At 43.1% G+C, this 26,240-nt stretch overlaps 2 protein-coding genes across 7 annotated transcripts in view; one reads left to right on the top strand and one right to left on the bottom strand.

The window, feature by feature from the left end:
- Positions 1-22,070, bottom strand: part of TJP1 (tight junction protein 1) — a 275,476-nt gene extending 253,406 nt beyond the window's left edge. For 2 of the 6 annotated variants that reach the window (XM_055278494.2, XM_055278496.2), the window contains exons 1-2: positions 21,690-22,070; positions 8,893-9,025 (exon numbers count right to left, since the gene is read on the bottom strand). In XM_055278494.2, the coding sequence (XP_055134469.1) occupies positions 8,893-9,025; positions 21,690-21,862 (306 nt within the window). In that variant the 5' untranslated portion in view covers positions 21,863-22,070. Of the gene's footprint in view, positions 1-8,892; positions 9,026-21,689 lie in introns of those variants that run through there. The other 4 variants (XM_055278495.2, XM_055278499.2, XM_055278497.2 and 1 more) reach the window with 4 other exon arrangements.
- On the top strand, positions 320-2,992 carry LOC134736745 (basic proline-rich protein-like). Its single transcript, XM_063640007.1, has 4 exons — positions 320-451; positions 730-1,052; positions 1,219-2,486; positions 2,625-2,992. Exons 1-4 carry the CDS (start codon positions 320-322, stop codon positions 2,990-2,992), a joined length of 2,091 nt encoding a protein of 696 aa, XP_063496077.1.
- Positions 22,071-26,240: the final 4,170 nt, after the last annotated feature.

The following is a 26,240-nucleotide window of genomic DNA, read 5'->3' as shown; positions in this document are numbered from 1 at the left end:
CTGGCAACAGAGCAACATTCCATCACAAAAAAAAAAAAAAAAAAAAAAGACAATCGTTCAATCAACCAAAGGCACTGAGTGATATTTGAGGATTATTTATTTGCTCCTGTCTGAAACAGTCTTACTTTATTAATACCATGTCTTTTATCTTTTATATTCTTATAGCCATTATTTATGGATTCTCAGACTTTTCCTTTGGTCAAAGAACCCAGCTAAGAAAATCAATACATGACATTCACCAGGCCAGAGCCTGGTCCAGCATAAGGTCCAGTGAGACAGAAATGAGAAGTAGGAAAGAGAACTTTAGGGGAAGTTTTCTATGCTTGAAAGAGAGCCACAGAAAGAGACACTGCCCCCTGCCTTTATCCCTGTGGACGTGAGGCCTGAACTGCTGCCCACGGCATGGCACAAGCCTACCGAGGAAGTCTACGCAGAGAAGGGGAGATGCAAAGTATCCCAGGAAAATGGAACCAGACCCACGGGATTCAATTAGCCCTAAAGAACATCCTACTGCAGAACTTCTAGTATATAACTTAATATCTTTATTATTTAGACCAGTTTGAGTCAGTGTTCTGTTATTTGCAAACAGGAACATTTCAATGACCTCAAAACATGAAAGACCCAGCCTACTGTAAGAAAAGAAGAAGGCTCAATCACCTCTACCTCCACATCTACTACTAATAACACCTCCACCACCACCTCCCCCTCTTCCACCTCCACCACCACCAGCCCCTCCACCACCTCTACCATCACAACCTACTCCTTCACCACCACCTCCACCACTTCTACCCTTACAAACACCCACCACCATCACCTCCACCACCAACACCTCCACGTCCACCACCTCCACCACCACAACCTACTCCTTCACTACCACCTCCACCACTTCCACCTCTACAACCACCACCTCCACCACCTCCACCACTACCTCCACCACCTCTACCACCACAACCTACTCCTTCACCACCACCTCCACCACTTCCACCTCTACAACCACCACCTCCACCTCCACCTTCACCACCTCCACTACTACCTCCACCACCACCACCTCCATCACCTCTACCATCACAACCTACTCCTTCACCACCACCTCCACCACTTCTACCCTTACAAACGCCCACCACCATCACCTCCACCACCACCACCTCCACATCCACCACCTCTACCACTACAACCTACTCCTTCACTACCACCTCCACCACTTCCACCTCTACAACTACCACCTCCACCACCTCCACCACTACCTCCACCACCACAACCTACTCCTTCACCACCACCTCCACCACTTCCACCTCTACAACCACCACCTCCACCTCCACCACTACCTCCACTACTACCTCCACCACCACCACCTCCATCACCTCCACCGCCATCACCTCCACCACCACCACCTCCACTTTCACCACCACTACCTCTACCACCACCACCTCCACCACTACCTCTACCACCTCCACCACTTCCACCTCCACCTTCACCACTGCTACCTCCACCACCACCACCTCTACAACCACCACCTCCACCTCCACAACCACCACCTCCACCTTCACATTCACCACCACCTCCACCACCACCACCTCAGCCACTACCTCTACCACCACCTCCACCACTTCCACGGCCACCACCACCTCCACCGCCACCACCACCTCCACCACTACCTCTGCCACCACCACCTCCGCCACCACCACCTCCACCACCACCACCTCCACCTTCACCACCTCCACTACTACCTCCATCACCGCCACCTCCATCACCTCCACCGCCATCACCTCCACCACCACCACCTCCACTTTCACCACCACTACCTCTACCACCACCACCTCCACCACTACCTCTACCACCTCCACCACTTCCACCTCCACCTTCACCACTGCTACCTCCACCACCACCACCTCTACAACCACCACCTCCACCTCCACAACCACCACCTCCACCTTCACATTCACCACCACCTCCACCACCACCACCTCAGCCACTACCTCTACCACCACCTCCACCACTTCCACGGCCACCACCACCTCCACCGCCACCACCACCTCCACCACTACCTCTGCCACCACCACCTCCGCCACCACCACCTCCACCACCACCACCTCCACCTTCACCACCTCCACTACTACCTCCATCACCGCCACCTCCATCACCTCCACCGCCATCACCTCCACCACCACCACCTCCACTTTCACCACCACTACCTCTACCACCACCACCTCCACCACCTCCACCACAACCACCTCCACTACTTCCACCTCCACCTTCACCACTGCTACCTCCACCACCACCACCTCTACAATCACCACCTCCACCTCCACAACCACCACCTCCACCTTCACCTTCACCACCACCTCCACCACCACCACCTCCACCACTACATCTACCACCACCTCCACCACTTCCACCACCACCACCACCTCCACCATTACCTCCACCACCACCACCTCTGCCACCACCACCTCTACCACCACCACCTCCACCTCCTGTACCACCACATCCTGTATCACCACCTCCACCTCCACTACCACTACCACTACCACCATCTCTACCTCCACCTCCAGTACCTCTACCACCACAACCTACTCCTTCACCACCACCTCCACCACTTCCCCCTCTACAACCACAACCTATACCTCCACCACCACCTCCACCACTTCCACCACCTACACCACCACCTCCACCACCACCAGCACCACCTCCACCACCACCAGAACCACCACCACCTCCACCACCACCACCAGAACCACCACCACCTCCACCACCACCACCAGCACCACCAGCACCACCACCACCACCACCACCTCCACCACCTCCACCACTACCTCCGCCACCACCACCTCCACCACCACCACCTCCTTCACCACCACCTCTACAACCACCACCTCCACCTCCACTTTCATCACCACTACCTCCACCACCACCTCCTGTACCACCACTTCCTGTGCCACCACCTCCACCTCCATTACCACTACCACCACCACCTCTACCTCCACCACCATAACCACCACCACTTCTACCACCATAAGCACACCATCATCACCACCACCTCCTCTTCCACCACCATCTCCACCTCCACCATGACCTCTACCTCCACCACTACCACTACGTCTACCACCATAACCACTCAATCATCACCGTGTGCCCAGAGCAGAGGAGCCCATGATGCTCCCTGCAGTTTCTTCCAGGCTCTCGTACTGGTGATGGGAGAACGGGTGATAAGAATGGGAGTGAGAACGGGGAAAGGGGCCAGTCCCTCCCACAGAGCCCAGAAGTGGTGTCCATGTCCCTCCATGGACTCTCTTTCTACCGTGTTCTCACCATTTCATGCCCAGCTCCTCTCTCACCAGCCAGGCGCCCAAGGTGGAAAAAAACTTAGGATGTGTTCAAAGTCAAAAGGCAGTTTTGTGTCAAAACAGGTCCCTGAGGCCTCTCAGGGTCCCACCAGTCTCATAGTAGGAAGTCTTGAGGTTACATTCTGTAACCCCATATCCTCATCTGTAAAATGAGGCTGATGGTAATAACTGTATTTATTTGACAAAGTTGTTATGAGGAGGAACTAGCTAATGTAATTAAAGTGCCTAGAACAGTGCGTGGCATTTAGTGAGTGCCACACATAGAATCATTTGTTAAATAAGTTAGATTGATCAATTACATGCATCAATTACATCAATTACATGAGGGATTGAGGGAGGAGGAGAAATTTTTCATCATCGATATCTTCACAGGGTTACAGATATTTCCTGTTAGTCTGCATGGATACTCTTTTTTTCTTTTCCTTTTTTTTTGAGATGGAGTCTTGCTCTGTCACCCAGGCTGGAGTGCAATGGCATGATCTCGGCTCACTGCAACCTCTGCCTCCTGGGTTCGAGTGATCCTCCTGCCTCAGCCTCCCAAGTTGCTGGGATTATAGGTGCCCGCTACCATGCCCAGCTAATTTTTGGATTTTTAGTAGAGACGGGGTTTTACCAGGTTGACCAGGCTGGTCTCGAACTCCTGATCTTAGGTGATCCACCCGCCTCAGCCTCCCAAAGTGCTGGGATTACAGGCATGAGCCACCGTGCCTGGCCAGATACTTTTTTTTATCAGGAGAAAGAAGTGTCTTTTCAAATGGAAAAAAATCACTGATATTAACAAAACAAACAATTATTCAAGGAGCAGTGACATTTGATTTATTAACCCAAAAATGTACTCAAATGTAACATTCCAAATAATATCTTCTCACATATTTCCCCCTCTAATGACAAAAACTCCTCTAAAGTTTTTGAAACATGTATCCCTTTTGCCTAACGATTATCAGTGATGACTGAATCCCCTGTCACTCAAGGTTAAGGGAATATCACCATAAACTGTTAACTGGATCATTGTTTCTATTCACTGCACAAAACTTTTTGTAGTATTTTTCTGTTGGCAGAGAGATAAGCAGCAATCTAGATTTACACCCACAAAGCAGAAAATAAACTGCCTAAGTTTATGTTCTAGAATGCCTTCCTCCCAAACAGAATGAACTTCACCCAACTGGCTCCATTCCCCTATTTTGGGAAGGAGGTTTGATAAAAGAAGCTGCAAAATTTCAAGCAATTTGTTAAATTTTTAAATTATCACTTAAACTTCTTTGACTATACACTTAGAATCCAAGAGAAAGGAAGGGGCAGAAGTAAAAAATGTAACCTGATTTGCAACCTAAACAGGCAATAACACCAGAGTGAAATGGAACAGCTAAGAATGTAAACATCATTCACTAAATCTAAAGACAACAGGTCACTTTTCTTTTTCATATTGATTGTTATATGTCTGTCACCCCAAGGGGGAAAACAAAGAACCTGCCATCTGGTTTATGCACCATTTTACTCATTAAAACATTGAAGAAGGGCTCAGGTTTTCTAGGCAAAACACATACACAGAACAGAATTGTCGAGTCCAGGCTAAGCCTAAGAGAATTTTACCAAGCATCTCTGGGACACTGCCTCAAGGAACTAGGGAGACTGGATGGATTCCAGTCCCTGTCAGTAAACTAGGATGCCAATCAATTATCCTGCAGGGTTACAAAATGAACTAGAATGCCCATCCCATTTAATCCCCACAGAGAAGGCTGAAACAATCACTTCTCCCCAGGAGTGAAATGGCATCATTCTGATGATGCCCAGGACCAAAGCCAACAGGCTCAGCTGGAACCTGAGGCCTCTCAGCCAGAAACTGGGACCAGGAAACTATAGCAAGTGGATCTCTTGCTCCACTTGCTATGTTTTTCTAAAAGCAATAAAAATTGTATTTTCTCTTAGACAAATTTGGAAAAATTAAAAGTAAAACATAAAAATAAAAATAGAAATATTATTCTGTTGGTTATACAAATTTGATATGTGTATATGCCAGGAGATTATTAACTAAGTCTAAGTTTTCCTATTTCAAGGTTCTCTATTTACTTTGGCAGTCATAGGGAGTCATACATTTAATCAGAATTTTTAAATAAATTTTTAAAATAGTGTGTAAAGTTTTCAGAGTTGTTTGAACTGTAAGAACATTTACAAAGTGGTATCTATGGTGGCTAAGGTACTTCCTAAAGGAAATAAAGATTTCTATTCCTATGTAATTAGAAGTCATTACAGATCCTTTACCAAATACCTTCCCTTCAGACTTCTGTGGCTAAGGTTTTAAATTGGTTCTACATGATTATATTACAAAGTCAACTTCCTTAGAAAAACAATTCTGAACACCTTTCACCTTCTATGAAACCCTTTTCCAATCCATGTTTTTTTTCAAATGTGTAGCCCCCCTCTTCCTTCTTTCATAAAAGAAGACAGATTTTTTTTTTTTTTTTTTTTGCGACGGAGTCTCTCTGTGTCATCCAGACTGAAGTGCAGTGGCACGATCTTGGCTCACTGCAACCGCCACCTCCTGAGTTTGAGTGATTCTCCTGCCTCAGGCTCCCGAGTAGCTGTGATTACAGGCGCCTGCCACCACACCCAGCTAATTTTTGTCTTTTTAATAGAGATGGGGTTGCACCATGTTGGCCAGGCTGGTCTCAAACTCCTGACCCCAGGTGATCCACCCACCTTGGCCTCCCAAAGTGCTGGGATTACAGACGTGAGCCACCATGCTTGGCCAAAAAAGACAAAATTTTTTAATTGTAGTGAAAAATATGTTTTTAGCCCCATGCCAGAAATGCTATATGTCCCTACATATTTTGGATATTACAGTATTAATTGCCATATCTTATGGTAGAAAGTGGGAGGAGCCAAGCTGTTAAGCTCTTCTTTTTATTTTTTTTTTTATTGCTTGGAAAATCAGTTATTGCTTTTCTAAAAATGAAACATGCTCATTGTCAAAATTTCTAACAATCTAAAAACATGCAGAGTAAGATACAGTAAATATAAATTGTTGCTCCACCACCCATGAACACAAAAACCTGAGTCAGGAAATGAACACAAGTTGCAAAAAACTCAAATGAATTGCAGAAATTAGACTTCATTAATACATCCCCATTGCTGAGGGATGAAATGTCAGCATACCAAAGTCCATGGCTTTTCAATGCACTCTTCAGAAGTAGAAAACCAAAATTTAAAACAACATCGTCCATGAAGCCAAGGGAACCATCACACCAGAACATACAGCTCCTCCCTGGAATAAGCCTTCTGTGAACCTCAACTTTTCCTCTCTTTTAACATCAATGTTAAAATGCCTTCCCTTCAGGGATACTAAGACATTTCACTTTTGAGATAGAGTCAAATAGAAAACCATCAAAAAGAAAGAAATTAATTCTGCACCTGGATAGCATTATTTTTTCTCTGCTTGGAGTGTGTACTAACTTCAATCAGATCAATTCTTTCACGAAATGAGGCAGAAAATAAACTCTCAATAATTTTAAAACATATTTATTATAATAAAAAGATGGCTCTGTCATTTCTATTTGTGGAAAACTGAAGGCAATCTTTTTCTCTGTAAAGCTTTTTGTCTGTTACATTCTAGAAACATTATAACCTCTCCCCCAACCAGAATGATTCTGTTTATGCAAATAAACATATTTTATGACATGTACAATTAATTAGTTATATGATTATGCTTCAGTAATGACAATGTTTTGCACAATAGAAAAAAAGCTGATAAAATTTAAATTTCCATTTTTATATTCCAACAAATAATTTAAATTTGTTTCTTGATGAATTCAATGTTTCACTTTCAAAAAGCAATTCACTTCATTTTGAAGTACATTTATATTTTCTTTAGTCACTTTAACTGTTAGTTCTACTCAGCAAGAATTTACTGTTTTTTTATTCTTTTTCTGTTCTTGGTTAAATGTCTTCCAGTAGGTCACATTTTACCTATTTATGTCTTGTGTCATAAAGGTATTCAAGAACATTTTAAAGTAAAATGCTTAAATAAAATTATTTTAGTAAAAATGAAAAAATAAATGTAAAAATACATGTAAAATAAATGTAAACAAATTAAAATAAATGTAAAAAAAATAGAGTATTGGCTGGGCACGGTGGCTCACGCCTATAATCCCAGCAATTTAGGAGGCTGAGGCAGGTGAATCACAAGGTCAGTAGTTTGAGACCAGCCTGGCCAAGATGGTGAAACCCTGTCTCTACTAAAAACACAAAAAGTTACCCAGGCATGGTGGCGGGCACCTGTAATCCCAGCTACTCGGGAGGCTGAGGCAGGAGAATTGCTTGAACCTGGAAGCAGAGGTTGCAGTGAGCTGAGATCGTGCCACTGCACTCTAGCCTGAGCAACAGAGCAAGACTCCATCTCAGAAAAAAAAAAAAAGAATAAATAATAGAGTATTCACATTTACTGAGCTTTTATTTTCAGTAGTTATAGATAAGAGATGAAAAAGACAGAATTTAGTTTCATACTTTGATATCATTTTTTGAAACAATGGCCAATGGTACCTTTATCATTCAAAATTTTTCAAAACTCAAAGGACAGAAATGAACATATCAGGTCTACCAAATAACCTAAACATTCATTAATTTTCCACTGAACCTTATGATACATCAATTGAAATAAAACCTTTTTACAGCAAAGAAAATTCTAGTATTTGCTTTATGGTATTACAGTATCTTTTTTATTCAAGTGGGGCCTGAAAGTGCCAGTGTTCCTCCAAAAACATGCATGAATTTACCACATTTCCATATGAGAAATAAGAACCTGTCACTTGGCCTTGAAAAAAATATGACCATTAACGTAATCACTTAGAATAAAAAGAAAGTGCCAGGAGTTCAAGACCAGCCAGGGCAACATAGTGAGACCCCCATCTCTACAAAACATTAAAAAACTAGCCAGGCATAGTGGCACATGCCTATAGTCCCAACTACTTGGGAGGCTGATGTGGGAGGATCACATGAGCCCAGGTGTTCAAGGCTGCAGTGAGCCATGATTGCACCACTGCGCTCCAGTCAGGACAACAGAAGGAGACCCTGGCTCTTTAAAAAAAAAAAAAAAAAAAAAAAAAAGAATAGAAAGAAAGCACCATCATTAACTCAATTGGGATCCATACTAATAATATTAGACTAATTATTGTCTGGCACTACCAGGAAGCTGGGTGTTTGGGGTTAATCAGACACTTAAGTCTCTACTTATATTAACATGTGGATTTGTGATTTTATAAGATATTCACATTAATACTCTATCGAACTTAAGTCAATTTTTCTTCTAGAGTTCAGGAGGCATTTCTCTATCTTCATATTTGGATCAGAATCATCATTATGAACCATTTTACAAATGTTATCATATCCATGCTAGTTAAGAAAACATTCTGGTTGGTAACCTGTTGGGTGAACCATTTCTAAAATTAAAAAATGCCTGCCACAAAATAAGTCTGTTGCATTTTTATGAAAATAATAAAATAAAAACTTTCATATTCTTTGAAAAAATGAGAAAAGCATTGATCAGTCCACTTACAGTGAGCTCACAGAAATCGATGCTATCAAGGCTTTTGCTTCTGTGTAATCTCCCTTTAATTCGTCTTAAAGAGGGTTTTCCTTGGCTGACACTAGAAGTAGCACCATTAGGATTTTCAGAGGATGGCGTTACCCTGCAAGAAAGAAAAAAATTCTTAAAAAGACAGGTTTACAGGTGAACACATTTCTCAAGTTTGAGGTAAGCATTTACTCAAGGGTAGCTTTGGAAATGTCACACTCCTTTTTCCAGCCAAAAAGCTAAGAACGACAGCAGAGCTACATTCTATCAGATACCGTTTCTAAGTATTTCTTAGCTAGTTTAGACATCTTGACAGGATTCAAATAGTACAACATTAAGATTCATTAGGCTGTGGGTGGTGGCTCACACCTTGTAATCTCAGTACTTTGAGTGGCCAAGGCAGGAGGATCACTTGAGCCCAGGGGTTCGAGACCAGCCTGGGCAATACAGGGAGACCCTGCCTCTACATATACACACACAAATAAAAAAATTAGCCTGTCCTGGTGGTGCATGTCTGTGGTCCCAGCTGCTTGGAAGGCTGAGGTGGGAGGATTGCTTGAGCCTGGGAGGTCAAGGCTACAGTGAGCCACCACTGCACTCCAGCCTGAGAGACAAGAGTAAGACCCTGTCTCATTTATAAGGTTTTCTTAAAAAAAGATTCATTAAATATCAATTCTACAACTATTGAAGAAGCCATTAATATTACACTGAAGTTTCCTAGGTAACTTAGGGGCATCTGCTTCCTTCTGGGCAGTTACTCATTCAGCACTCAGTCCGGTGCCTGGCACACCCAGTACGTGTGAGCTATCATTGTGTCCATCACAGATACTGTTCAGCATGGTTTTGTTAAGCATGAAAATAACATAAATCTAAACATGATAGCCCACACTTAATTCAGCATAATTATGGAAACATGAAAACACAGACAACAAGAAGTAGCAAATAATCTAAGCCATCTATAAAATGCACACTGGAATACATGTTCATACATATACATACAGACACAGTAAATATCATAAAATAGACTAGATATGGCTACAGTTTAGAATAAAAGTAATACATCCATAGAGTTAAAACATTTGAAGGGTATAAAAAGATATAAAAATGGAAAGCAAAAGCTGCCCTTTCCCCCTCATCTCAAACCCCTATCTCTTTTCCAAAATCAACCACTATTAACAGTTGCTTGCATTGTATAATCTCCCAAATGCTCATGCTTATATATAGATGTGTTTATTTCCTTTTGAATTTTTTTACCAAATTGCGTGTATTGTCCTGCACCTTACATTTTTCACTTAATATATCTTAACGTTCTTCCCATAATAATCCATACAGAACTATTTCACTCTTTTTAATGGCTAAATGGTATCCCATAATATAGATGTAATATAATTTGTTCGACTACTCCCCTACTAATGGGCATTTAGTTTGTTTTCCTATGTTTGTTATCAAACCATACAGCAATGAACATCCTTGGCAACATCTTTGGGTACAAATGCATTATTTAGTTAGGAAAGATTGCTCAAAGTAGAAAGGCAGAGTCAGAGATGGGAGTTCTCTAAATGCTGATAGGTAATACCTTTCCAAAAAGCTTTACAAATTTACACTTCCATCAACAGTATATGAGAATACCCATTTGGGGGAGTCCTTAAGTACAAGGGCAACTTTATCACTTTATTATTTTTATCACTCAACTTCTCCATGTCCTTCATCATATTTTTGTCTGTTGAACTGCTGATTCTGTATAAAGGACTATTGTAGAATTTCCCACCATGAACATGGATTTGTCAATTAATCTATGTCTTTTAGTTTTTGCTTTTTATATTTCAATTATTTTTTATTAGATGTCTTGACATTTATGACACATATCTTCTTAGGGATTTAATCTTTTATCATATAAAAAGACTATGCCAATTAAAGATTTTACCTTAAATGCTATTTTGTCTGATGATAATTTTCCCCATCTACATTTTTACATTAACCATTTCCTGATTTATCTTGTGTTTGCACTTTCAAGTGTTCGAAGTCTTGCTCTCTTTTCAGTTTTTTTTTTTTTTAAGTTGTACCTTTAACTTTGGATAAGTAGCATGTAGCTGGATTTTTTTCTTTCTTTACCCAATCTGAGGGTTAATGTCTTTTAAGAGAAACTTAATCCATTCAAATTTATTGTTTTTACTCATATGTTTAGATCTATTCCTGCCATCTTGTTTTGTGTTTAATGCTTTCTTCTTAAGTTTCTGCCTTATTAATATGATTGAGTTTACTTTGTCCTCAACCACCCTAAGACCTTTTTCCCTTTCCATTCAGTAGTTTGAAAGTTATACATCTTATTAGGGAAACTCTAACTCTAGTTAACTATATACACACATGTACATTAACATCTTTATATATGTATCCATCACACACATGTATATGTACACATACACACACACACATATAAACTCATATTTTCCTATCAACACCTAGGGCTCTCATCAGTATGCTCACCTCCTCCTAAACAAGAAGTGGCATTAGCACATCTTTATTCCCCCTCTTTCCCAGCAACTCCACATCCCTACAAAAAGCCCCAACTCCCCTTAGAAATAGTGTTCACGAAACTCGCTGCTAGCTGCCTCTAGGCAGCTAGCCCACCTCCCCAGCCACCCTCCTCCACAGGTCCAGGTGCTGCTCCCTCCCCCACCACACATCAGTGTCTCCTCCCACCTGCTTTGCTGCCTTCCCTTTGCACCAGCCCCTGAATCTAGGTCTGGGCCAAGCACATTGCAAGTGGGACCGGTGGGGCAGCCCCTGGGCTCCCTGGGCAGGGGAGTTCTGAGGCTCCTGCTCTCCCATCCACCTGTCTGTCCTGGCCTAGTGCCAGGCTCTGAGTTCTGTGACCAAAGCCAGGTGGGTTCCCTTTCCTTCCCACCCCTGTGGCCACAGCTCTGGAGTGGGAGGGTTGGTTGCCCCTCACCTCAGAGCTCCCCCAAAGGCCAGTAACGGATCCCCAGCCTCAGTCCCTACTCTGCTTTGGGATAGTGTGAGCTTCATTTTGTACACGTGTGACTTCGCCCAGTTACAAACCCAATAAACTCTGTAGAGTGGGGAAAAAAAAAAAAAAGAAACAGTGTTCAGGTTTCCTAGCTTCTTGCTCATACTTTTGATCTCTTTGCTCTTTTGTGATTAACTTACTTCTCCAGATTGCAAACTTGCTTTTCAGTTTTGTGAATTCAGCCATTCTCTTTTCTATGAATCAGTAAATTTTAAATTTCTAAAGTAGCTAGTTTTTTTTTTTTTTTTTTTTTGAGTCGGAGTCTCGCTGTGTCACCCAGGCTGGAGTGCAGCGGCGCCATCTCGCCTCACTGCAAGCTCCGCCTCCCGGATTCACCCATTCTCCTGACTCAGCCTCCCACGTAGCTGGGACTACAGGCGCTTGTCACCACACCTGACTAATTTTTTGTACTTTTAGTAGAGACAGGGTTTCACCATGTTAGCCAGGATGGTCTCCATCTCCTGACCTCATGATCTGCCCATCTCGGCCTTCCAAAGTGCTGGGATTACAGGTGTGAGTCACCGCGCCTGGCCTGTATCTAGTATTTTTTTTAATTAATGCAATATTCTCACGCATCTTTCCAAAAATAACCTTTTTTTCTTCTGAAAATCACCATCTAATGTTTTTCTATTTTCTCAGGGATTAGTTCTGTGTTTTAATTTGGTAATTCTCTGGGTACCAGCTTTCTTGAACTGTTTGTTGATTTTTAATGTCTACTTACATTTGTATTGGAAAACACCCATTTCCCCACTGCGACTACTGTGGCCTGCCTTCAGGAACTCTGGCAGAGAGTTGGGATACGCTGCCAGGTCTGTGAGGCAGCTTCTTTTGCAAGTCAGGAGCTACCTCTAGGACAGCCCTGCCTCTCTGACCCCAGTGCTCCAGACAACTGCAGCGTTTTTCTCTCAACAGATCTATCCCTACCTACTAGTTACATTTCAGAGAGTCCTCAAAAATACCCGTCCACTGATGACATTCTTTATTGTTTACTCAGACTATTATTAATTTTATTGTAGCTTTAAAAATTAATTTTCTTCTTTCATTGAATTTCTAAGGCGTCTTCCTTTCAATTGTCCTCCCAAAGTAAAATTTTACTGATGCCACTTTCATGATTCTTAGGATAAAAAGAAACATTGTACAGCTTTGTTCTCTTCTCCACAGTGTAAACGCTTCCATGAAAACAATGAACTTTATTCAAAAGAGGACATACGGGAAAGAAAAATAGAGTTATAAAACTAAATACAAATCAACTTTTCATTTATCTCTCACTTTATTTTGATAGCGCTGGTAGGTGTGATCATATTTTAGAAAATTAATGCAAATATTTAATAAAAATAAATAAATCTGTCTAGTGTTCTTCATAAGTTTTTCTCTCATCTGACTTAGAAAGGCATCACTATTCTCCCTTTATGCCAAATCTAGAAGCCTAAAAGAGCCTGTAATAAAAATTTATATCTACCAAATTTTATAAATGGCAGATAGCCAAGAAATTTATCAGAGTTAACTCAATGTAATACTAAATCCAGTGACAAAGTAAAACAGAAAAATAAAATGACCATAAATATAACTAGAAGAATAGATCCACTGCCCTCCCTACCAGGATCATAATAAAAACATGCCTGTAATATCAGCACTTTGGGAGGCCGAGACAGGAGGATCTCTTGAGCCCAGAAGTTTGACCAGCTTGGGCAACACAGAGAGATCCCATCTCTACAAACAATACAAAATATTCGCCAGGCGGGATGGCACATGCCTGTGGTCCTAACTACTTGGGACTCTGAGGTGGGAAGATCACTTAAGCCCAGGAGGTCGAGGTTGCAGCGAATGGTGATCACACCACTGCACTCCAGTCTGGGCAATGGAGTGAGACCATGTCTCAAAAAAAAAAAAAAAAAACGTAATAATCAATAGTGCTAAACTGGTGTATACCAGGTGAAAATCAGCTCTGGACCTACCCTGCCCACAGACTCCACAGGAAGATGGTACCTTGTCTAAGAATTTAACCAGGCTTCTACAGAGTAACTTCAGTAACTTTAAAGCTTTGACCAGATCTTTGGGAAGCTGAGGTAAACTGTTAAAAGGCATATGGCTCAATAATGACCCTCCCCCTTTGTTTGGTGTGGAATAAAGAAAAGAAAAAACGCTGATCTAGATAATAATGTAGAATATTAACTCTGGTGTAAGCAGAAGTGCTCTTGCAGGAATAGGTGAATTTTAGATGTTGCTTCTCTTTTATTACTGTCTTTAAAAATATTTGTCTTAGGGAGGGGTATGTGTGTGTTTAATTTTTTTCTGGACACTCACAAGAACACAGTTGCGTATCTACAACTCAGATGAGAAGAGCTATACAAAGAGCTCACCAAGGACAGTTCCATTTGATGTGGAATACAAATTCTTTTAATCCCCTGGTACCACTCTTCCCCAGCCCCGATGGTGCAGATCTGAGCTGAGTAACTCAGACTTCGGGGATTATTCCCCACATATTTAGGGGAATGGCCCTTTATGACAGGGAAACAAAGCTGGGAACTGATGCAGGGAAATGAATATTTAGCTTACAATGAGGTTTTACTTTTCCTAATTCTTAATTCCATTTTATCCTCCCTAGAAGGAAGCTGGGGAGAAAATTTCTGCCTCTCTCCACCTGCTTTGTAACTTCCCTCATGAGAGTGTGCTTTACTTGTGGGCATGGCTGATATGCATCAAAGGCTGAAGCCCAGGGCCCACCCTCTCATTCCACTTCCTACCCCTACCAGATGAACACAGACCACAGGCCTGGCCCCTGGAGGCAGTTCCCCACTTGATCTGCCCATTTCCCTTCTCTTCACCTGACACTGCTAGAACAAGTCTGATCTGCACTGCAGCCTCCAGCACCATAGCTCCCGAGGTAAGGGAGGAAGCATCCCCTCAGAGGCTTGCAGACCAGTGTGGCCTGCTCCAGCACAGCTTCCTAGACAGACCCTCATTTGGGTGATAGCCAGCACCTCCCCCAATATTATTAACAACCCAGAAAGCTGTTAACATTTAGTTCTTGTTCCTTAAATGTATCTTCCCTGGTCAAGGACATGCAGGAGAAAGATATACACCAATCCAACTCCACCCATTATGTCACACCTACAAAGCTCTATTGGGCTCTCTGTTGGCTACAGGCCACATGTGGACTGCTACATCTTTGACATGGGACTGGGTCCTTAGCAAAGTCATTTAAATCTGACAGAAATACAAATTTTCACTAGTCCAAAATACTTGCACCACAGTGCAGCACAACTTCTTGACATTCTGCAACCATCCCTCCCACACCCTTCCCTCTGCTGGAATGCTTTTCTACTCCCCATCCTTGAAAGCCCAATGTTCCCAGGGAGCCTTAGGTCTTCATTCCTTTTGTTTCCAACTCAGGAGCTTTGGCTACAAATATTTCTGACCATCCTAGGATAAACAACTCCCAAGCTCATCTACACCACCCACGTCTAATTTCCAGTGGAAAAGAACTCAATAATAACACAGAATCGGGCAAAAATAATCAAGATGGTAAAAACAAAGCAGTCACACAAGGACAAATCTATCAACAAAGTAACATCTAATAATCCTTCTACAAGATATTCGTTTTAAAACACCAGCAACTGACAGCCACAGCCAACTCAAGAGAATGCTAATGAATGACAGCAAAGCATCCTTCCTCCACTTGAGGGGAATTCCAAACAACAGTGTGAGCCAAGGAACTGTGAGACACTGCTAAGTACAGAAGGGCAGCTGGCTTTAAAAGGATGCTAAATCCTTCTGAAGGATACTTCAGGAAAAGCTAGTAAAATGCTAATTTTTGTTTATAAGCATTGGACTTCAGAAAGCTTAATAACTCATGTAATAGGTTAATAGTAAATAGTCATCTGATGAACTTAGAAAAAATAATGTGCACAACTGCCAATAATTAGGTCATTTAAAAAATTATGGGCTGGGCACAGTGGCTCACGCCTGTTATCCCAGCACTTTGGGAGGCCAAGGTGGGTGGATCACCTGAAGGTCAGGAGTTCGAGACCAGCCTGGCCAACATGGTGAAACCCCCGTCTCTACTAAAAATATAAAAAAGTAGCCATTTGTGGTGGTGGGCACCTGTAATCCCAGCTACTTAGGAGGCTGAGGCAGAAGAATCACTTGCACCTGGGAGGTGGAGATTGCAGTAAGCTGAGATTGCGCCATTGCACTCCAGCCTGGGCGACAAGAGTGAAAGTTCGTCTCAAAAAAAGAAAAAATTATGAAAGGACTTGGGTATTGGAGCCCTTCACGTCCCAACAGGAGGACCTCAGTGATCCGTGAGTGGGCCAGGAGACCACCCTTGGCGAAACAACCTTCTATCAGGCAATTACCAGTCATTTTACTATCTGTTTTCAGTTATTCTCTCCTTCTAGACTGTCATCTCACTGATCAATTCTCTTCTAAACCTTGATCAATTATATGAGTCTGAGCAAGTCAATGACCTAATTTGTAAAACTGAGAAAATACAGCACCTACATCATAGGGGTGCTGTAAGTTAATGACAGGATACTTGGAAAGCACTAAATATAGCACTAATATAGAGTCTGGCAAGTAATAGCTCAATGAATAGCAATTCTTATTGTTTTTGGAATCTGATTATTAGATGACTACTTGAATGAATATACTGATAGTGCATGGCCTTAAATAATCACTGAATCAAATAACCGGGGAAATGTTTTTAGGGTATAAAGAAAATGAAATGACACCTTTTTCTCCCTAAGATCACTGTAAATACTTCTTTTTTTTTTGAGACTGAGTCTCGCTCCGTCGCCAGGCTGGGGTGCAGTGGCGTGATCTCGGCTCACTGTAACCTCTGTCTCCTGGGTTCAAGCTATTCTTCTGCCTCAGCCTCCCGAGCAGCTGGGACCACAGGCATGCGCCACCATGCCCAGCTAATTTTTGTATTTTTAATAGAGACAGGGTTTCATCATGTTGCCCAGGATGGTCTCGATCTCTTGACCTTGTGATCCGCCCGCCTCAGCCTTCCGAAGTGTTGGGATTACAGGTGTGAGCCACTGTGCCCAGCCCACTGTAAATACTCTTAAAGCACTTAGTGCAAAACTCAAGACTGCTGACAGCAATAAATTATGAAAATATTTTTCCCATTTTACATTAGAAAGGAGTAACTATTATTTGTGCCTCATACCTGCAGAACAGCAGCGTGAATGTCACCTTACTTAGAATATTACCATGTTTAGAAACAGAGTCTTTGCTGATGTAATTAAGTTAAAGATCTCCAGATGAGATCATCTTGGATCATCCAGGTGGGCCCTAAATCCAATGACAAGTGTCCTTATAAGAGACAGAGGAATAAGGAAGCAAGTCTCAAAGATGTCAGAGAGAACTGTTTTAGTTGCAGTGGAGATTCTAATATGGCCTGCAGAAGAATCCGTTTGCATATGTATACATCATATTATACAATGGAGCATTTATTTTATGAGTTCCTAGTTTATAATTTGAAATAAATTAAAAGTTTTAGTCTCCTAAAAAAAAAGAGAGAGACAGAGAAGACACAGAGACACAGAGAAGGTCATGTGAAGGTAGAAGCAGAGAATGGATTGATGCAGCCACAAAGAATGTTTGAAAGAGGCAAAGAAGGATTCTCCCCTAGAGCATTTGAGGGAGCGTGGCCCTGCCAACACCTTGATTTTGGACTTCTAGCCTCCATAACTGAGAAAATAAATTTCTGTTGTTTTCAGCCACCAAGTTTATGTGATCTGTTACAGCAGCCTCTGAAAACACAAAGCCCCACTGCTTCTTTTCATCACTGGCAATTCCAGGAGGTCCCCCAAAGGAAGCCAGCAGGCTCTGCAAACTTATACCTACCTCAGGTAGAGGTAACCAGGCTTTGTTCTGGGTTCCTAAGTAATGATTCAGAACCAAACACTGCAAACACTCCTGCTTCCTAAATTTATTGAAGAAGGGGATGAGAAGAGGGTTCCTACAGGCTCCACTGATGTGGGTCTGACCGTCTGCTTTAGTTTCCACCTAAGTTGGTCTGCAAATATAATTCTCCTTACGAGATTTGCAGAGCCAATCAGAAAGAAGATATTGCACAAAGAAAAACTGACAGGTACAAATGCCCAAGCGAGATGGAAGTGTGGGAATAAGCCATGCAACCCTGCCCTTTACACTGGCAGAGCCTTTCCATATAGACTGCAATAAAGACAGAGAAACACAGATATATAAATATCTTCATATAAATCTCCACATATGCCTTGACCAGTTTTCATAATACATCCTCGCATGCATGTATTTATTTATTTATTTATCTATCTATTTATTTATTTATTTTGAGACGGAGTCTTGCTCTGTCACCCAGGCTGGAGCGCAATTGTACAATCTCGGCTCACTGCAACCTCTGCCTCCTGGGTTCAAGTGATTCTCCTGCCTCAGCCTCTTGAGTAGCTGGAATTACAGGCACACACTACCACGCCTGGCTAATTTTTGTATCTTTAGTAGAGACAGGGTTTCACCATATTGGTCAGGCTGGTCTCGACCTCCTGACCTCAAGTGATCCACCCATGTTGGTCTCTCACAGTGCTGGGATTACAGGTATGAGCCACCATGTCTGGCCCTCACATTGGTAAATAGGCACAAGCTGGTGCATTCCAAGGTCTTACAAGCATTGTTGATGTCTGCTATTGGTTTCCACCCACCACTCTAGAGTCAGGACCTACATCCTACTATCTTCTAGACATATGATGGTACCTTATGTCTCCAATGCTCCATGTGCAGTTGCTATGAAACTAGCAAAATGAAATATTATCTAGAAAATAAATTCAAAGCATGTAAGAGAAAAATAAATCTGGCAGACAATGTTCTCCAACTTAAGAATATGAAGTACTCCACATCTCTGTTTAAAAGAGCCACTCACTCCAGAGTCTTCATAGAGCATACTCTTCCCTTTGGCGCGCTGTAGAATTACACGAATGTTTACAAGTTAACAATGAGTGGAAATTATGAAATGATTATCTAAGATCATGGGAAAGCTCAACAAAAGCCCCTTGCCTTTTCCAGGCCACCTCTTAGTAAGACGGTTTTTATCCCTGGCCCTAACTCACTGCCTGCCTCAAACATGAATGGCTTGGATATAAAAGTTACCTGGATTTTATTTCCTTGTGTCCTCTCTTCAGAAATTCTGTGTTTAGAGAATGTGTTTTCAGAAGCAGAACCCCAGTGATGGAAAAGAGTAAATCTAGTTTCCTAACTTTGTGACCCAATGCTGCTAATATTGATGTCTAATAATTCCTCAAATATTATTCCCACATCTTGATTTTTAAACTGGCCCGGGCGCAGTGGCTCACACCTGTAATCCCAGCACTTTGGAAGGCCAAGGTGGGTGGATCACCTAATGTCAGGAGTTCGAGACAAGCCTGACCAACATGGTAAAGCCCCATCTGTACTAAAAATACAAAATATTAGCCGGGTGTGGTGGCATGCGCCTGTAATCCCAGCTACTCAGGAGGCTGAGGCAGGAGAATCACTTGAACCCTGGAGGTGGAGGTTGCAGTGAGCCGAGATCTGCCATTGCACTCCAGGCTGGGCAAGAAGAGCAAAACTGTTTCAAAATAAATAAATAAATAAATAATAAAAAATTTTAAATTGAACATTAAGAAAACAGATTTCCCTAACATATTATTTCCCAATCACAAATTATTAAGAATCCATTTATTCAACAAATATTTATTGAGAAGCTTTCTGGTACATTTGTACCAGACATCCGTTGCAGGGGTTTTACAGTAATGGATGAAACAAACGAAAGCCCTCCCTCATGCAACTTATATTTTAGTGAGGAGAAGGGGAATATATATATGAAAAATAAGTAAACAATGTGTTAATTATTGATAAGGGCTCAGGAGAAAAGCAAAATGGGAGATATGACTGCTGGTGCTGATATTTCCCATACCCCCATATACCATCAATCTGAGAAGCAATCTTCAAATGTTACCCCTTCTTCCTTCACTGTAGTGACAGTCTTCATTTATTTGCTAACATCTCCCACGGACATGTTTTAATTCAACTGCGGCTAACCTTGTCTTCTAAGTGTTGTCACTTGCTGTACATCACATTAAAATATCTTTTTTTTTTTTTTTTTGAAATAGAGTCTCACTCTCGCCCAGGCTGGAGTGCAGTGGCATGACCTTGGCTCACTGCAACCTCTGCCTCCCAGGTTCAAGCGATTCTCCCGCCTCAGCCTCCCAAGTAGCTGGGATTACAGCCACGCACCACCACCCCCGGGTAATTTTGTATTTTTTTGGTTTATTTATTTGTTTATTTAGTAGAGACGGGGTTTCACCATGTTGCTCAAACTGGTCTTGAACTCCAGATCTCAGGCGATACGCCTGCCTCGACCTCCCATAGTGCTGGGATTACAGGTGTGAGCTACTATACTCGGCACATTAAAGTATCTTTTGCAGAACAAATTTATTTAAAAAAAAACAAATTGGTGGGGGCAGAAAGACACTAACATTTACTAAGCACCTATTATTACGCCAGGCACAGTGGTAGACACCTTTGTATTCATTATCAGAGTTGATCTGTATATATCCCCATGAGGGAGATAACAGGATTCTCATTTTACAGAGGAAGAAACAGACGCTCCAGGAACTTAAGGTCACACAGTAAGTGGCACAGCTGAATTCTGACCTTGCTGTCCATATTTGTTTTACCTTCAAAATTCTCCACTTTTAGGATTCTTTTTCTTAACCCATCCTTTTCTTGGCTGATCACTCTATATACTTTGGTAAGGATCGTTCTTTCACACTGTCTTATACAGCAGGAATTACTTTCCTCATTACCTAAAAGCAGTCTCATCTCCTTTCTCTACAACCTTAGGATTAAATTAGACTGTGTTCAACTGAATTGAATAAAACCTTTATGAACTACACTGACCACTAATTTTAAAATTAAAATGACCAGTGACGTAACTGGCATATTTTTTCTGTAGTCATCTTCCCTTTACTAGATTATTTCTTTTGCAAAAGAACCTTAATCCTAAATCTCAAGCCAGTGGAATACCTAGGTGGCTCCTGGGATTCCGTATGGATTATGGAATATTATTAATAAAATGCAATATACAATCCTGTAGATAATCAGCAACGTAAACCAGTAAGGTCTAGACGTTTTTCTTTAAGAGTGTTTTTTCCTCATTACCTCAGTAACAGTTTCCAGGTCGGAGGAACTGGAACGCATGCAGGTGGAATACAGTCCCTGACAATGCAATAATAATTTCCCAACTTATTCCCCTTGCCTTGCTCCTCCTCTACTATGTACTCAGCAGCAGACGAATTTTTGAAAAATTACTGAAAACGCACACCGCGATACTAATGAATTCTCTGCTGTCTCCGCGAGAGCCTGGCTGGAAATTCTGAGCCAGAACCCGCCGTAATGGAGCAGAAAGGACAGACAGAGGCGGGAGGCCGACGCCCGGGTGCGGGTGCCAGGCGTCCCGGCCGCTCCCCGCCGCCCTACGCGCCGCGGGCACAGCGAGGGTCTCGGCGGAACCAGCCAGCGGGCACGCGGTACAAGGCGGCGCTCGGCCCTGGGCTCGGCCTTGGCTGCTGCGCACCGCGCGCCGCGCGCCCCGCGTCCAGTCGGGCCCGGCAGCCGCGGCCTCGCCCCCCGCCCGACCGCCCCGGCCCCCGCTCGCGCTCCCACTCCGGCCCCCGCCCCGCTCCACGCCTGGCCCGGCTGGGGCTCCGCGCCCGCGCGGCCGCCTTACCACAGCTTCCTCTTGAGCGGCAGGAGGCTGCCGCGGTTGGAGGGGGTGACGCCGATGGCCATCTGCAGCACCGTCAGGTATTTCTGGTACTTCATCTTGTCCCCGCTCCGCTCGCGGGCAGGGCCCCGCCGCCTCCGCCGCCGCCGCAGACACAGCCCCTCCAGGCGCCGCATAGATCAGCTCTGGGCCATCCGCCGCCGCCACAGTTCCCGCCGCTCCCGCGCCCGCCGCACCCGCCGCTGCGGCCGTGCGTGGCCCAGGCTCTCGCTCCCGCCGCCGCCGTCGCCGTGCGTGCCCGGCCGCTCCCGCCGCCGCCGTGCGTGGCCCGCAGCTCCCGCCGCCGCCGCCTCTTCCACCCCTGCAGGCCGTGGCCCCGCGGCGCGCTCCGGCGGGCGGGTGCGGGTCTCGCGGGAGGCCGGGCTGGCGTGGCCCCCGCTCCGGAGCCGCTGGGCGAGGCCGAGCCACCTGCGCGCCGGCCGCCCTGCCCAGGCCCTGCGCCCGCGTGCCGCGGTGTTTTCAGCGGCTGGCAGGAATTCCTTCTCAACCGTTAGCACCCAAAGAGAATCCCAACAGCACACTTACAGCGTGGATTCAAACAAACAAACAACAACAAAAAACCAGACATTGCCTGTTGGTTTGTAACCATCAATTGATGTGTGCTATCCCAAAGTGATTGACTTCACATTGACATACAATGCATATGGCGAATACGTACTACACGCACATGCAATCCTTGCTTGCACGGTAATTCTGGACGCTGGAAATGACTGAACCATGGCAAAACTACCTTAATAATCACGGGGAAAACTTAAGATTGTTCCACGACTTTAAACAGTTTTTCTCAAAACATTCAAAGCAGTCCAGGCGCGGTGGCTCACGCCTGTAATCCCAGCACTTTGGGAGGCCCCGACGGGAAGATGGCACGAGCCCAGGAGTTCGAGACCAGCCCTGGGCAACACAGTGAGACCCTGTCTCTACAAAATAAAAAAAATAGCCAGGCGTGGTGGTGTGCACCTGTAGTCCCAGCTTCTCAGGAGGATGAGGGGGGAGAATCGTTTGAGCCGGGAAGCCGAGGTTGCAGTGAGCCAAGGTCGCACCATGGCACTCCAGCCTGGGTGACAGAGCAAGTCCTTGTCTTGGAAAAAACAAACAACAACAACAAAAGAACCATTCAAAACTCGCTTAACTGATGGTTGCAAAAACACTGTATATGGAAATGAAAAAAAAAAGTTTAAAACATTCAAACATTGAGAATTAAAGTGTTTGATGTCTTTGTAAAAATAAAGCGTATTAAGAATAACTTGAACAGTGCTTGTCTTCTTCTAGTGTAACTCTTATATACCACCTTTTCTGTACCTTGGCAAAACATCACATTTGGATTACACGCAAGTATTTTATCCTTTACACTTCCAATGCCATGCAATGTCTCAGAGAGTTCCTTTAATGTAAAATTTTTTTGTGGACCTCATTTCCTCTGGTACATCCTCATCCTTTTTGTCACAGCCGTTTTCCTCATTCAGTGTGCTTTGAGTAAGTTTCACTGACTGCATATCTAGTCTCTGGAAAGTCAGCACTCCCACAGTTGTCTATTTCTTCTATAGTACTTCATTTGCATTCAATTTGAATTTCACTTCAATTCCATCTTTATCTTTTTTGATTTCTTTGCTGCACTTTCATCTTTGTTGACCAATTCCCTTTCAATTATTCATTTTTATACAGTGCTGTGTGAGTTTAACACTTGGAGAAAAGGAAGCAACACAATTGCACACTTTGCTGCCAGTGCCTAAACTAACAGTGCAATGACCCGTCACTGACAGATTTTGAAAGAACTGCTGTGATTGGTCACTGGTTGTTATGGACGTCTATTGTTTACCTAGGGATTTGTGGACTAAAGAGCTAGAAGCAAAGATTGTACTATATTCGTTTGTTCATAGCTAAAATGGCATGATAACTGAAATTTGTTTTTTTGTTTTTGTTTTGTTTTGTTTTGTTTTGTTTTTGAGACAGGATCTCATGCTGTTGCCCAGGCTGGAGTGCAGTGGCACAATCATGGCTCACTACAGCCTCTACCTCCCAGGCTCAAGCGATATTCCCACCTAGGCCTCCCATGTAGCTGGAACTACAGGAACACACCATTAAGCCTGGCTAATTTTTTTTTTTTAGATGGAGTCTCACTCTGTCACCCTGGCTGGAGTGCAGTGGCAGGATCTTGGCTCACTGCAAGCTCCGCCTCCCGGGTTCACGCCATTCTCCTGCCTTAGCCTCCCAAGTAGCTGGGACTACAGGTGCCCGCCACCACTCCCAGCTAATTTTTTAATTTTTTAGTAGAGACAGGGTTTCACTGTGTTAGCCATGATGGTCTCGATCTCCTGACCTTGTGATCCACCTGCCTCAGCCTCCCAAAGTGCTGGGATTATAGGTGTGAGCCACCACGCCCGGCCTTAAGCCTGGCTAATTTTTGTATTTTTATTTTTCGAAGAGACAGGATCTCACTATGTTGCCCAGGCTAGTCTCAAACTCCTGGGCTCAAGCGATCCTCTCACCTCAGCCTCTCAAAGTGCTGCAATTATAGGCATGAGCCACCATGCCCCATCCAGTAACTAAAATTTCAACCATATTGTTGAGATACTGGTGTTATTTAACTAAATAGCTGACATCAGTCATATCTGAACCTGCAAAGCAAAGGATGCCTATTTGGATATATGCATACCATATATATGTGTGTATATATCGTATATATGAAGAGTACCAATAATAAGCACCAATGCGTCCACCAGGCAGAAGTGTTAACCCCCTCCCTCCACAGTTTATCCCTCCTACACCTCTACTTAAACACTTCATCTTCAAATTAATTAGCACATAAGATTAAAACAACACAATCTTCCTGGGGTTTGGGTTTCCAACATGATTTCACAGTCACTTAGGTAGGAAAGCAGGTCTAAATATTTCACTTTCATTTATCCAGAAATTTTAGCTCTCACATAAAATGAGGAATTGGCAGGTTTTTGACACTTCAGTTATATAGCCCCCTGGGGAGAGGACATCCTTGGAGCAGAACTTTTAAGAAACATCAAGGCCTGTTTTTATACACTCACCATGTCAAATGTATGTTTGGCCTTTTGCATTACTTTGTCATAATACTTGTAAGATATTTGATGAAAATACTACACTGTGCTCAAAGATTTAGGCGCCTGGAAGCTGAAGGAGCTATTCAGGATAATAAGCAATAAACATAAATCTGGGAGAAGCACTTCTAGAGTGGTAGAAAATCTGCTTCTCCATAAAAGGGAGCACACTGGCAAAAATGGTTAAAACCAACTCCAGAAATTAACCAAACACAACAATCCAAGGAGTATTTATTCAAGAAAAATTACTGAATCTTGGTGAGTACAGTGAGCTTCAGGGCATTTTGATCTGCCCAATTCTCATCTCCTTCTCTCCAGCTCTACAGTAGCCTAGTAAGCCAACAGCCTCACAACTACAGTAGCTTTGAAAACCACTGGACGGGGCAGAATGGGTTTAGATCTTCTCAAAAGCCCCATACTAAGTAAACTGTCATTATTTGACCTGTCTAGAAGCACCGTGAAAAGTTCTATTCTCAGGGTTTGTCTTTATTTGACCTGGTTCAGAACTCGATCTGTGCAAACAGCCCTATCCCTAGTGCATTTGTTGAAAACAATCAGTTGCAACTGTTTAACATCACAGATACCTGTGGTCGTGAAACTTTGGTACTAACAAGAGGCTAACCAAAAAAGTTAAAAAAAATGGGCAATAAGAGTCCATATAGTTCCTTGAAAAGCTCTGACATATACCTAGGAATCCAGAATTCCGTGCAGGACATGCATGTACATGTAGGACTGTGAACACACCCAAAAAACACCTAAGAAGACTCTAATCTCTCACCTCTGTCTGACCTTGAGTTTCAGTACAAGCAGAAAATAAAGGCTAAGGAAGAATCATAAACTACCTACCACAATGTGCAAGGCATGCCCCAGCACACACAGCCTCTCAGAAAAAGCTAGGGGATTTATTAGTTCAAAGCATTTAAGAAAATATCCATTCAATCATTAGCTAAGCGCTAAACTATCCAAGCAGAGACTCTAATGGCTGCACACAACAAAGAATACAGACTTTATGATTAGTCCAGCAAAGTCACTAAACCAGCAACAAACCTCAGTGGAGAGGAGGGGATATGATTCCTAGAGTTGCCACATTACATTGTTCAAAATGTCCAGATCTCAACAAAAAAATTCACAACATCCAAAGAAACAAAATTATGGTCTATATGCAGGAAAAACCAGTTAATAGAAACCATTCCTGAGGAACCCCAGGCATTGGACTTACTGAGCAAAGACTTTAAATCAGCCATTCTGAATATGTTCACAGAACTAAAGGAAACCATATCTAAAGAACTAAAGGAAAATGTGAGAATGATGTCTTACTAAATAGATAATATCAATAAACAGAAGTTTTAAAAAATAGAAACTCTGGAGTTGAAAAGTACAAAAAGTGAGATGAAAAAATTCTCTAGAGGAGCTCAATAACAACCTA

Source organism: Symphalangus syndactylus, chromosome 5, assembly GCF_028878055.3.
Source record: "Symphalangus syndactylus isolate Jambi chromosome 5, NHGRI_mSymSyn1-v2.1_pri, whole genome shotgun sequence".
NCBI lineage: Eukaryota > Metazoa > Chordata > Mammalia > Primates > Hylobatidae > Symphalangus > Symphalangus syndactylus.
This window is presented reverse-complemented; position numbering and strand designations above follow the sequence as displayed.

What these genes read in the sequence shown, in the direction of transcription:
- LOC134736745 (XM_063640007.1), top strand. Translation starts at nt 320, where the DNA reads ATGCTTGAAAGAGAGCCACAGAAAGAGACACTGCCCCCTGCCTTTATC. An exon ending in CAGAGAAGGGGAGATGCAAA is followed by an intron (nt 452 to 729) that starts GTATCCCAGGAA and finishes CACCACCACCAG; the next exon opens with CCCCTCCACCACCTCTACCA. An exon ending in CCTCCACCACCACCACCTCC is followed by an intron (nt 1,053 to 1,218) that starts ATCACCTCTACC and finishes ACCTCTACAACT; the next exon opens with ACCACCTCCACCACCTCCAC.